The sequence below is a fragment of the Danio rerio genome, chromosome 15, assembly GCF_049306965.1.
Source record: "Danio rerio strain Tuebingen ecotype United States chromosome 15, GRCz12tu, whole genome shotgun sequence".
In the NCBI taxonomy this organism is placed as follows: domain Eukaryota; kingdom Metazoa; phylum Chordata; class Actinopteri; order Cypriniformes; family Danionidae; genus Danio; species Danio rerio.
Window position 1 is genome coordinate 5,951,351 of NC_133190.1, and position 14,612 is coordinate 5,965,962.

At 36.7% G+C, this 14,612-nt stretch overlaps 2 protein-coding genes across 2 annotated transcripts in view; both read right to left on the reverse strand.

Annotated features, from left to right (window-relative positions):
• brwd1 (bromodomain and WD repeat domain containing 1) overlaps window positions 1-14,612 on the reverse strand; it is a 1,114,832-nt gene that overhangs the window by 910,023 nt on the left and 190,197 nt on the right. The gene's annotated exons all lie outside the window — the stretch shown is intronic.
• urb1 (URB1 ribosome biogenesis homolog) overlaps window positions 1-14,612 on the reverse strand; it is a 76,125-nt gene that overhangs the window by 43,779 nt on the left and 17,734 nt on the right. The window contains 8 exon segments of the mRNA NM_001326445.1: window positions 1,515-1,714; window positions 3,976-4,146; window positions 5,552-5,690; window positions 8,034-8,150; window positions 10,429-10,548; window positions 12,676-12,788; window positions 12,876-13,001; window positions 14,191-14,299. Of these exon segments, the coding sequence (NP_001313374.1) occupies window positions 1,515-1,714; window positions 3,976-4,146; window positions 5,552-5,690; window positions 8,034-8,150; window positions 10,429-10,548; window positions 12,676-12,788; window positions 12,876-13,001; window positions 14,191-14,299 (1,095 nt within the window).

Here is a 14,612-nt window from a genome sequence, read left to right on the forward strand (position 1 = left end):
TTTATAAAGAAACAGCAGAAAAAACAGAAAAAGCAAAACAAAAGGAGAAAAATCTGGAGCAGCAGCACAAAACGTAGCAGAAGCAGATGAAAAAAGCCAAAGAACGAAAAGCAGAAGCAGCAGAAAAAAGCAGCAAAGAAAGCAGAAGAAAAAAAGCTGAAGAATCAGAAGCAGCAAAAAAGGTGAAATGCCTGGCACGGAAGCAAGAAAAGAAAACACAGCATTAGAATCAGAAGCAAAAACAGAAGAAACAGCAGCAGAATCAAGGACCAAAATGCAGCCCAAAGATCAAGCAGAAGAAGCTGCAGCAGAAGCAACAGAATGAAAAGCGGAAACAAAAGTAGCTGAAAAAGATGGAAATAAAACAGAAGAATAAATAGCAGAAGCTACAGAACCAGCAGCAGTAAAAGAAGAAAAAGCAGCAGAAATAGAAAAAGGGAAAGCAGCAGCAGAAGAACAAACAGCCAAAAGCAGCAAAACAACAGGAGAAAAGGCTGGAGCAGCAAAGTAGGAAAATGAATAGCAGAAGCTACAGAAGCAGGAGTAGGAAAAATGGATATAAAAGCAACAGAAAATCAGAAGCAGAAGGAGAAGAACCATTTGGGAAACGCTACAGCAGTATGCGTTGCAAGACTACCAAACTCATTAATAGCTTTTTTCCTCAAGCTATCAGACTGCTCAACTCACTCCTGAAAACTGGATTGTAAAATCACACCCCACAGCCCACACACACAAAAATCTGTGGAACTGTGAGAAAGGCAAACTCAATGTTTTTATGTTAATATCCCTTGCACGTGTAACAGGTTTACAAAATTCACTTACCTCTATGCTGCTTACTTTGCACTTTTGCCATACTGCACCTAATTGCACTACAATAAATACCTCAACTTGGTCATATTCTGGAACAAAGGGATATATGGTAATTGTTCACAGTTTATTATTGTCTATTTATTCAATTTATCTTGTACTATATTAGTTAAATGTTTAGTTTATGTCTAGTGTGTGTCATATTTTTGTTTTTAAATTGCACATTGGAGTAAGGGAGAAACGCAATTTCAGTCTGCTGTGTAATGTACTGTTGCATGGTTTGATTGACAATAAAGTTGACTTGACTTGACAAGAAAATGAGCAGAATCAGAAGCAGCAGAAATAGAAAAAGAGAAAGCAGCAAAAGAAAAGGCTGGTGCAGCATCAGATTTAGTAGCAGTAGCAGAAACAAAAGAAACTGCAGCAGAAAAGGCAGAAACGGAAGAAAAAGAAGCAGAAAAATCAGAAGCAGGAGTAAAAGAAGAAAAGGCAGAAGAATAGGAAGAAACGAGACCAAAATTTAGAAAAAAAGACAAAGGCCACAAAGAAGACGACGAAAAAGCAGCACGAGAAAATAGAAGCAGCAAATAGAAAAATAGAGCAAATACAAAAAAGCACCAGAACTTAAAAACCAGCTAACAATTACACCAGATGCTTGTGAGCATTGAAGAACGAGCCTGAAACAAGCTCTGGTTTAAAGGACTCACCAGTGTGTGGTGTGTGTTTTTAGGGAGCCACTGTGAGTAGTAGTGGTAGAAGCTGACCACAGAAGCATGAGGAGTTGAAGCAGCATCTGATGTGCTCAGCTCTTTATCATAGTGCTGGAGGGTCAAACACAGAGCCAGGGGGTCTCTCTGACAGTGCAGGACATCACACAGAACCGCAGCCATGTATTCATACAGCACCCCTACACAACAACACACACACACACACACAGAAATCTAATTTAGAAAAAACAACACTTCATTTTCAATTAATCACTTTTATCCAAAACTGACCCCAGCAGCTTGAAAAAATAATATCAATTTCCTTTACATTTTTTTTTATATTTATCATCACCCAGATAAAAGTAATAATAATAACAATAACATATAAAATACTGTTTAATAATATTTAATATTATTATATTTTTTAAAAGAAATGTTGGTTATATACAACCAGTGTTGGGGGTAATCACAAAGTAACTTTAGTAGTATTTTTAATCAAAATTATTTTCCGCTGAAAAAATGATTGGGATTACATTTCATTATTCAGACAAATGACTTATAACTGCCTCAAATACTGTACATAAAGTCAACTGTAAATTGAATAGGAATAACTATTTTCTAAATATTTATCAAGACAACTGCGTACACTTGAGAAAAAAAAAATTAAGAAACTAGTTCATGACAAAAGGCATCCAATTCAAAAAAGCAGAATAATTGTATATACTGTATATGTATACATAACTTGTTAATTCAGATATTTTAATACAAAAAAGTATTTGTCTGACAACTGCACATACTTAAACTATCAAGAAGACATTTTTGTCACTATGTGAAATGTATGAAATGTTGTGTCATTCATTTGAAACTTTTTTATATTTTGATACATCTAGTGCTAAAATATTATTATTTTTATCAACTAAAAGGATTAATTCAACAATTTGTTGTGTTTAATTGTTCAATTTTTGGCAAGTAGCCATTTAATAAGTGGGATAAAGTACATTCAGATGGTAGTCATGGCAGATTTTTACACGGCTGTCTGGAACACTCGATTCTGATTGGTCAGTCGTGACATTACAAGGTATGTTATCCCAGGATAACAACTACTAAATAACACTGGCTCATCCGGGAACTTCAAATCACCTTGACTCTCAGTGGATAAATTCACATCCATATACTTACAGTCTATCCACGTTCATATATAGCTGCTTGGCTGTTATATTGCATTTTTGGCTGTTTGGTACAGTCTTGTGAATGAATAATACATAGATTAGCTTTTGTTTTATGCATCAAGCTTAGTTTCTGTCAGCTTTGCATTGTGACAGTTTGCCGCCATCTTGTGACTGAATAATGCAACGGTTAGTGTATACTCAATCAGCTGTTTTCCTTTTTGTCAGCTTTGCTTGCATTAAATGAAACAATTAATAAACAATTGTGGCTCTCTAATAACTATTTTAATAACTACTCTCTAATAACTATTTTGAGGCAAGTAGCCGTGTAATAAGCAAGATAAAGGTACATCCAGATCAGTTGGTTCGTCAATTAATGCTGGATTTGACTTGCACGTTTGGATTGACTGCATGCCATTAAAGTCATTCTCTATTCTCTAATAATCAATAAAGAAACATTCATTTATTAATAAAAAGGAATAAGCCATTCAAATAAAGAGCTCAGTCAGCCGATGGCAGGCGGTTGTAAAAATTGGTCAAAAATGTTAGTGCGGATGGATGGCGGACAGATGATGAGTTTTGTGATGCGGTTGCGGATGAAATAATAGCCCATCCACGCATCTCTAGTAATGCAAACATTTATTTGTAGAGCAAGTACTTTGACCGTTTTCTGTCGTTTATTATCCCTAGTCATTTCTCCCATAGGCGACTGAATCAGAAGTTCTAAAAAATAAATAAAAATAAATGAATAAATAAAATAAAATCACAAAAACAGGCGCACTTCCGCATTTTAGAATAAGGTCAATAGGGCAATTATGCAGCGGAAGCAATGACGTACATCCGAGGAAACGAGATGGATTGAAGTTAGTGAGTTAGGGGCATAGAAAAATGGACTGGATCGCAGCCCTGGATAAGCCGGTGTTTTTCAGCGGTTGTTATCTAGGAATAGCATACCTTGAAAAGTCAGAATCAAGTATTCCAGACAGCCATGTAATAATCTGCGATAACATCCACCTGGGTGTACTTTATCCCTTATGCAGGGTTATTAATTTTAGAACTGATTTATACACTTTTGCAAATCTTCCAAAAAATGGCCACGAGCCTACACCATTACACAGCATGAAAGAGCCAGGAAAAAATGTCAAACTCTGACTGTGTTTGTCTGACAAAAGAAAGTCATATACACTCAGGACGGCTTGAGGGTGAGTAAATTTATGGGGGTATTTTTTATTGATGGGTGAACTATTCCTTTAAGCCAAATCTCTTAACTACATTTTAAAAAATATGTGATTTACCTTTTGCGTTTTTAAAACTGTCCGGCAGCTTGTTGCGAGCCTCGAGCACAGCCGGTACAACAGCACTAAATGGGAATGTCTGGAGAATGATGTCTTCAGTGAGAGAAGGTCCGATCTCCTCAATGTCACCTTCACTGCTCTCCACTATCACGTCAACCATGTCCAGCACATCTAAAATTCAGCATTCAAATAACACTGATTAACACATAGCATTTCTCTGATTGTAAAAATGCCACATGATGGTTACACCTTTTTTTTTTTTTTTTTGGTTGCTGTTTATAGTTATCCGGAGTATATAAGTATGACTTCACAAATCTTGAATATTACAATAATATTAAATATTATACAATTGAAGCATTAATCGACAGCAACGCTTGCACACAATACGCAGATGATTCAGTCATTGTCTAGCAAAAAAAAAAAAAAAAAAACAGCACTTCTTGATATTTCTTGTCAACAAAATAGGCAGTGCAGTGCGCCTCACGTTCTCAGAACGGAAAAACGCGTTTAGTGTGAACGACCCCTAAAGAATCCATAAATTCAGCTACACAGGAAAAGATGTTGTCATACATGGGCTAATACAGATAATCCCTTGTACTGTATTTCCACAAACAAAAATACATATTTACACATAGTTGTCAGTAGAGTGTGAGGTATTGTTGCTTGTGCCAATGTTTGGTTTTGTTCCAGAATCTAATGCCAAATTTAAAGGTGGTCTTTCATATGGGTTGTTTTTAGTTTAACTCTGTTTTTTTATTGAAGTAGGTTAGTCAGAGAGCCACAGTATCAGATACACAGAATCATAAGACATCAACTGCTCCAATGTGGTGATAGAATACAATTTTGCTCACGTTTTCTTTCTCTCTGATTAAAACAATATAATTACATATTCATGCATTAAGGAAAAACAACAAGAAAAAAACGACAACAACAGTACAGAGAATAAATAAATACAAATACTCAAAGGGTACAACAGTAGAAAATAAAATAATAATATATATTTTAAAAATAATATTAAGAATAAAAAAAAAGACAAAAAAAAAACACTCCATTTATAACTATGCCAGGGGCAGGGAAAAAAGTCAGCAATATACTTGCATACATATACACATACACAGGGCTTTACATTAACTTTTTTTAATTACCGGCCACTGTGGCTAGTCGTATCTACTAGCCACAGTGCTAGTAGACCTACACTTAACGCAAAAACAATCAATTTACACTTTTTAGTGAAATATAGGTGTCCTAATAGTGTTTTTAGCAGTGTGGGACACATATACGACTGTCAACAGCTCAAAAAATGTGTTTTGGTGTTTCGTGACCCTTAAAGATGGCTTTCATTTTTTGGACAAAATGTTTGCCTTTTTTACTTCAGTAAACTGCTGCTCATTGGCGTCTTTTTGATTTTTAATGTTTGAGAGTGCAGACTTTTCTTTTATTTCTTTTGGGATTTTTTTTTGGTCAATGCACCAATTGGAGTGTTTTGAGTGGCTTGGTGAGTTTATGGCTGTTAAAAGAGCCACTACCCACCACAGATTACATAGATCCATATTCGAGAAGGCATAGAATGACTGACCATCGATGTGTGATATGGGTATGCTGGCTTCATCTCCGTCCTGACCGCTCAGGTTAGCTTGAAGGTTTGCCGCCTCTTGGACCATACTCGCCGCTTTGTCTGTGTACACGTGTGAGTTGCACACCACTCTTGTCAAAACCTGCCACACAGTGGTGAAATCACAAAACATTTATCAGTGTAGGCATATACAAACTGGTGCCCGAGATGTTCAGTGTAAAATAAGGTCATGATTTTAATGGTAAAAATGCTACAGTAAAAATCTATTACCTGGTTAACAGTTATAATGGTTATAACGGGTAATATTTACGGAGAACAACCATAAATTGACTTTTACACGACATCACTATGGTTCTTTTTGGTACTTTTTTATCCTCTATGAAGTGTCATGTTAATGGCATCTAATGCTGATAAATGTTTACTGCATTATTTTAGTGTCATGTGCGTCACTAAGCATCTTCTAACAAAAGGAACATGAGGAAAACACAACAGTTTAACACATTTTTCAAATGTTTTCTAAACCTGTATAATCAAAGAAACAGTAGTTTGCTGTAATTTCTGTCATGATTTCAACCATATTTCTAATTTGGCAAAATTCTGGCAACCATAATTTTTTTTTACATAAATTTTAGGGCCCTATCATACACCCGGTGCAGTGTGGCGCAAGGCGCGGCACAATAGTCTTTTGGTAGTTTCAGCTTGGCGCAAGAGTTGTTTTGAGGCGTTGCGCTACGCTGTTAAATAGCAAATGCATTAGCGCTCATATGTGCGCCCATAGGCGTTCTGGTCTAAAAAGGAAGGCGTTCTGAAGCGCACTGCTGGCGCGTTGCTATTTTGAGAAACTAAAATAGATTTTTCATTAGACCAAAACAAACCCGGTCTAAACTCCGGCGCAGAGTTGCGGCCTTGCTAACGCACTGCTTAATACGCACAAGAGAGCAATAGGCAAATATCTTTACATATGAAAAAATTTAAATATTAAGGATATATATAGGATATAATAAGAATAGATATAGAATATAAATATAAAGGATTAAAATATTACAAAACACATTATTTTCTAGCCTACATAAATATGAAAAATCACTGCTTTTATGTCTTCTTCATCTCGGGAGGCTTTTTCAGTTCATTCATAACAATTTGCTTTTGTATAATGTTATTATTATTAGCAGTATTATTTATTATATCCATATTTATATTTGTTTTATTAAAAACAAGCTTAGATTTGCCCACCTGTCAGGTTTTAGACCATATGGGGCATGGCAGGTGTATTTGGAAATAACTCAGTATTTTGACCAGACTTGGTCATTATTGTTCATTTATTCGTTTGCTGGAAATTAAAACTGAATTTAGAAATAGTCTTGAAACAAATCTTTGCGCTTAACAAACGCAATTAATTATTTATAGGCTAATTGATGTCTGTGCGTGAAGGTTTCCCTATCCAAGAGCGAAAGTGAAAGTAGTTAATTTATCTCTCATTCTCACGCAGTAGATGCTCTGTTAACTGAAAACTGTTAACTAAAAACTGTTAACTGTTTGCTTGTGAAATGCTCATTTTTTCCACTTAGACTTACTTTACGTCCTGTAAATAGCAAATGTGAGATGAAACTCTAATTGGTTTATTCTCAAAACACACCTATAACTCATTACGAAAATAAACTCAACCCCTTTAGCCCATGCGCCTTGGCACAAAGCGGATTTTCCTGTCCGTAAATTAGCAAAAATGCGTTCTAACACGCCTTGAAAGCGTTTGCACCCTGCGTTTTGCGCTCTGCGCATGGACCGTCAAAATAGAGCCCTTAGTGTTTTTCTTTCATTTTTTGCAGTGCGAGACACAACAGATTAACAGATTTTTCACGTTTCCTAAAACTATAAATGAAAGAACAGTAGTTTACTGTAAATTTTGTCACGGTTTCAGCCATATATTTAATGGTAAAAATCTGGCAACGACAGTCTTTTAGTTTTTTTGTTTGTTTGTTTGTTTTGCAATCAAAACACAGCAGACAAACAAGATTTTCAAATGTTTTCTAAAACCTTATGATTGATAATTTTGTTAATCATTAAATTATTTACAATAAAAATTGCAGCTGTGGTTGCCAGAATTTTGGAACTTTGTTTCCACCACAGGATTAAAACATGCAATTCTGAAATTATATCATGTGATGGAATCTATTCAGATCTGTTCATTTGGGGAAAAAACAGCAAATTAGCAAACACAAATTAGCCTAAAATGTAAAAAAACTAAATGGTTTGCCTATAGGGTCTTGGCTTAATTTTTTTTTACTCTTTCCCCCTTTTAAAAAAGTTTTTGTAAATGCCATTTTAAACATTTTACACTTGAAAATGTATAAAATTTCCTATTAGAATAAACAAGTTCTTCCTAAATATTCTCCTTGCTGAAAAACTGTCAGTAAGGAATGTTGTTGGACAGACTAAAATGACAAATGCCCAGTAAAACCATATGCAAGTGGTCAAAATCCAGTACATGGTCTAGAAACTGTATGACGGTCTCCTGCTGGGACAGACCCAACGTCGTCAGATGATCCAGCCATAACGCCAGCTCCTTCCACGTGTGCTCAAATACACCACTGTCCCTCAACACCTGAAAAGCAGAGGTCAAGATATCACATCACAGGATTTGTTTTGTTTTCAAAGTAAATGTGCTGGTATATATTATATATTATATTATATTGAAACATCTGTTTATATTTTCCAAAACAACTAACCACAGAGTTATGAAATCAGAAAAAAATATCAATCTGTAAATATTAAATGAGCAAAATAAACATGCGTTATGGATGTAACCAAAAAAGCTAGCGAGCTTGCAGTCCACAACATGCTTCGTCGCACAATCCATAATAAATAATGCCAATCAAAAGGATGAGAGTTGGCTCTCTACAGAACAAAAATTATTGATTTTATTTTATTTAACATGTTTGCATTTATGGAGGGAAAAGCTTCATTATGGATGTGACTCCTCTCTGTCATGGATCTGACTAAGAGTGTCACCATCCTCCAAATCCTCGATTCGATTACATTTTCGATTCTAAAGTCACGGTTCGATTTGATATTCAATTTAAAAAAGAAAAATTAAACAAAATCATAAAGAAATCATACAGTAAATGAATAAAGATAAGCTACACACATAATTGCCACCTGTCAATCACTTTTTTCTGTAAATTTTTTATAAAATGCCATTTAAAAACTAAGACCTGATGCTGTAAGCAGGGCCTGAGTGTGTATTTTTCGCAAGCGGATTTGCAATGGGGGCGGGTGATCGCGATGCCGGAGTTGTCTATCGGCCCAACCCTAATACTTACATAGCAGAGCTTGCAAACTGTGTTTTTTTCGACAACACGAATGTTGTCAACATAAATCCAAAATACTTTCACACCGGCAACTTCATTGAAAGAGGAGAGGGTTTAAGCTCTATCGACGGGTCTCCTGCGTCTACAGTTCAAGAAGCACTTCAACAAGCGTATTTTTTTTCCACTTGGCAAGCCAAGCTGACGTGGCATGGGGGCGTGGCAGCATCGATGATTCTATTTTTTGATTTGATAATCGAAATTGAACATGAATTTCAATCGATTTCGATTTAAAATCGAAATCGTGGCACCCTTAGATGTGACTGATGTGAAATTGCCACTTGTGTGACTTTGTTAACGTAAATATAATTGTTTAAACTGTTAATGAAAACTGTTAAGATTTAGGGCTCTATTTTGACGGTCCATGCGCAGAGCGCAAAACGCAGGGTGCAAATGCTTTCAGGGCGTGTCAGAACGCATTTTTGCTAATTTAAGGACGGGAAAATCCGCTTTGCGCCATGGCGCATGGTCTAAAAGGGTTGAGTTTATTTTCTAAATGAGTTATAGGTGTGTTTTGAGAATAAACCAATTAGAGTCTCATCTCCCATTCCCTTTAAGACCCAGCTGCGTCGAGCCATAAGCGCGTTTTGAAGTAAAGTAAGTTCACTTTCTCTTTTGCTCTCGTGGATAGGGAAACCTTACCGCACAGACATCAATTAGCCTATAAATAATTAATTTCGTTTGTTAAGCGCAAAGATTTGTTTAAAAACTATTTCTAAATTCAGTTCTAATTTCCAGCAAACAAATAAATGAATAATAATGACCAAGTCTGGTCAAAATACTGAGTTATTTCCAAATACACCTGCCATGCCCCATATGGTCTAAAACCTGACAGGTGGACAAATCTAAGCTTGTTTTTAATAAAACAAATATAAATATGCATATAATAAATAATACTGCTAATAATAATAACATTATACAAAAGCAAATTGAATTAACTGAAAAAGCCTCTCGAGATGAAGAAAGTATGAAGGCATCGGTTTTTAAATCTTCATGTAAGCTAGAAATTAATATGTTTTGTAATATTTTAATCATTTATTTTTATATACTGTATATATCCTTAATATATTATATCTTTTTCATTTGTAAAGATATTTGCGTATTGCTCTGCATCTTGTGTGTAGTGTGTAAGCCAGGCGCACTTTGCGCCAGACAATAGTCTGACTTTGTTCTGGTCTAAAGATCAGACTATTTCCAGTTTCTCAAAATAGCAATGCGCCAAAACACGCCTGCTTTTTTACACCAGAACACCTATGGGCGTACATTTGAGCGCGAATGCATTTGCTATTTAAACTGCGTGGCGCAACCCTTGCGCAGAGCTAAAAGTAGCAAAAGAGTATTGCGCCGTGACTTGCGCCGGGTGTATGATAGGGCCCTTAATCTTAGGAAAAGTCTTGCTCTAAATATTTTCTGAAATCTTGTGGCATTTTTCTTTATTTTCACATTTAATAGCATTTTTAAAAAGGCTGGAGAAAAAAACAAGCATGTTTCTGTTGTTAGGTGAATTAAACTCACCTTTAGAACCAGCATCCTGCTTGAGGTCTTCAAGTAACTATTGTTACTACTTACAAACATCTTGAGTAACAAATAGATGACAGATTTCTCTCCTTTTTCAAAATCTGGATTTGCCATCTCCTGTGTATAAAGGAAAAGAAGGAAAAAATGCAATTTTCATAGGCACAATTGAACTTCTCATGAAAACTTCTCATCTGATAATTTACAACACACGCATTCGCACACAAGCTTGCTCTAAAACCCGTTCATCTAAATGAGCACCCACACATTAGCCGCATTTCCACTATCAGGCCAGTGCGAGCCAGGGCTTATATCGGGCCAGGCCGGGCCAATCGCCCGGGAGGTTGAGCAGTGAGGCCGAAATCATGTCGCGTTTCCACTGTGGGGCTAGTAGCTGGCAGCGCGTCACGCAAACCCCGCCCCCAGAACATCCCCCGAATCGAACGTCACTCAAACCGCCCACTTCAGCGAGAATCATGCAGATAAAGCACATCATCACATAATCACGAAACTATTAAAATAGGACAACCAAAACAAACAAATGACACGTTACTGTACAGCAGTACAACGCATGTCTATACGCACATGCCTGTGTGTTTTCATTCATCATATTCATTTACTCGCCGACCGACTGGCATCGAAATCCAGTGGTCTCGCCACCAACGGAGGGACCCGGAGCGCAAGGAGCGCACACATCCATAATATAACACCACATATATAAAATTCTCCGTTAATAACTCGATATAAAATGTTTTTTATAACATCATCTAGACAGAATCTGTCCAACATTCATCCCAAATGCTCCGGAGAGAACTGAAACATGATTTTTCCCCCTATAGGCTTTATGACTCTTAATAGGTGATTCCCTTTATTTAAAGATGTTGCTTATTATATCTTAAGTAAAGGAAAGTGTTCAGTGTTTCAGCACATAAGAGCAGCACGTAATAAAATATAGCCTATATTTCGTTGCGCTCAGCAGCTATGCACTAATAAAGCTCTTTATGTATTTAAAATGTCCTTTTTTAATTTTACCACGTCATATAAAAACATACACACTTGTTTGAGGACACAGAACACATTTTGAACTTGCAGTTTCCCCCGTCAAAAAAGTGCTGCGCGGCTGCAGACAGAAAAAAGGTCGCCTAGTTTCTGCGTTCACTCACCCCGAAAATGCTCTGTTTGCATGATTTGATTAATTTCATCGTATCCAAATACTTTATAAATAATATTTAAAACATTTTCCGGTGTTTATTTATTTTTATTTTTTTTAGAAAATATCTAAAATCTTTTTTTCAAAGAGGCTTTTGAAAAATGAAAGTTTAATATAAATTTGAAACAGTTTGATATAGTACCTAATTGTTATAGCTATAGCTTTTGTTAGTTTTATATTGGTTTATTTATTTAATGTGATTTTATTATAGGCCTATCTAATATTTGTAATTCTTTAAATTATTTCAATATAGGGCTATTTTATCTAGATATGACACTATTGTTTTGAGCCTACAAAAGTGGACATGAAATTTGTAAAGTTTAATGTCCTACTGTTGTATTCATATAGTGTATTATCTCCAAAATAAATTAAAACAATAAAAATAAAAGAAAAAAGCCGCTCGCGGCATCAACAGAGCTATGAATGGAGCGCTCTTTTCCTCGGTCTCACACACATACACAGGCATCTAAACGCACAAAAACACACACAGTATTAAACTTGACAAAACCTCTTAAAAACCTTTACTGTCTGCTGTGTCTTTAATATGGTGTACAGATTATTATGCGTTATTGAAACATCAAAGATGCAGCAAAGAAAGATCATTTTATGCAACAGCCTTACATTTAAAAGAGAAACTTAAGGGCGATCATATGCAAAAAAGACCCCAGCCTATAATTTGTTCCAGATGTTTTATTTCCCTTATTTGTTTATTTGTTTGGCGCATGTACTCGAGTGCGATCGGAAAACTGTGCCCGCCTCTCCTTTCACTCCGCCCCGAAGCCCCGGCTGGCCCTCCTTGGCCCAAGGTATTCGGCGGGCCGAAAAAGGCTGGCCGTTGGCCCCGAGAAAGCCCCGCTTTGGCCCGATTAGGCCCCGGAAGTGACAGTGGAAACGCCACTGGCCTTGGCTCGCCCTGGCTCGCTCGCTTTAGGCGCGATAGTGGAAACGCGGCTATTGTTGGTAATTAGCAAAATACAGATGTGCTTACGTCAATCTGAAAAACAAACACACGACTCAAAAAAGGAAAAGGTTTTTACCTGAACACGAAACCAGGAGAATTTGCTTGCAGGAAGTTCAAGAGCCAGTTGTAGAATCTGGTACTGCAAAACTGGAGGAACTTCCTGTGTCATCCCACTCTCCGTCACAATACCTGCAAATATTTCAGTGATTCGCTTAGCCTTGCCCAGGTCAGAAGGTAATTTGCTGAATCGGTTTTCAGTCTTAATGCTTGTTCTACCTTTCAGAAGTTTGCTGAAGTCGAATCTGCTCTGGGTGACAAGGTGAGGAACCACTTTCTGATATAAACACATGACTTGAAGAAGCAGAGCTTTGACCAGGATGAGGTGTGGATCATCCTGTTGTGCTTTAAGAGAAAAAGCACAATAGATTTTAGTATTTTAACATCAACAAAAGGATGGTTATGAAATTATTTAAATGGATGGTTCAACTAAAAATCACGCTTCACAAGTTCACGCTTCACAAGTTCCAAACCTCTATGAGATTCTTTTTTCTGTTGAACACAAAAGAAGATACTTTCACAGGGATTCTGCAGGTTTAATCAAGTCACATTATAGACTTTAAGACCCTTCTGCACCATAAAGAATTACATTTTAGCCTTATACAGGGTTAACACAAATAATTATTTCTAATGGCCTGGAATTACCATGAGAAATTGTGAATTGCTTCAATTTGGATTCAATTTGAGGATTTTTCTGTAAAAATGTCTAACATTCATTCATTCGTTCATTTTCTTGTCGGCTTAGTCCCTTTATTAATCCAGGGTCGCCACAGCGGAATGAACCTCCAACTTATCCAGCAAGTTTTTACGCAGCGGATGCCCTTCCAGCTGCAACCCATCTCTCGAAAACATCCACACATTCACATTCACACACACACTCATACACTACGGACAATTTAGCCTACCCAATTCACCTGTACCGCATGTCTTTGGACTGTGGGGGAAACCGGAGCACCCGGAGGAAACCCACGCGAACGCAGGGAGAACATGCAAACTTCACACAGAAATGCCAACTGAGCCGAGGCTCCAACCAGCGACCTTCATGCTGTGAGGCGAACGTGCTACCCACTCCACCACTGCGTCTAACAGCTGTTGTAAATTGTTTATCTTTTCAAAAAACAACTTAAATATATAAAAAGTAAGGTTTAATCAAGCTGTATTGGTGGTGATTGGGTGAACGTTAGGCAGATTAAATAGCTTTCCTTGGACAAAGCAAAATTAAGATCTGTTTAAAATGACTGAAGACCTAAAACACAATATTTCAGTGAATTTAAAACTTAAGGCCTAAAATTTTGTTTTTGGAATTTAAGACATTTTAAGGACCAGCGGACACACTGCTTTCAAGACAGCTGAAAACCTGTAACCGCTGAATTCCATATTATTTGTTATTCTTAGGACAGATGTGAATGATTACAGGTTTTCAGCTTTAATCAAAATATCGTCTTTCGTGTTCAACATAATAAAGAAACTCAAAGGTCTGAAATATATTTCAATTTTCAGGTGAACTCTCCCTTTAACTAATCAAAGAGATTACAGTGTTCTTGGCTCTGTTTTTGTTTTCTGTTCTTCATCTTCGCAGCATCTTCTTTCTCCTTTGAGTGCAACTGCCAGATGGAAACAATGGACACCATGTCTGGCAGAATCTGTGGCACAAAAAAAAAACAAAAAGAAATATTGATCATTTCTTCATTCAACTGCACAAAGGTTAAAGGGCCATGAAACCCCCTCGTTTCAGCAGTGTGTTTTCACACCTCTACTTTGGAAAAAGTCAGAAAAGTGGGCGTGTCCAGCTCTGTTTAGGGGGGAGTGTCGGAGGAACTAAAGTGGGATGGTGTGGGAGTGTCTATTTGTGCACGCGCGAGTTTCAGAGTCAAAATACACTCCCACACAGACAGGAGAAAGTGATGGTGTTTAACCTACATGGACATCTGTAGTTGAATTATTTGCCAAATTATT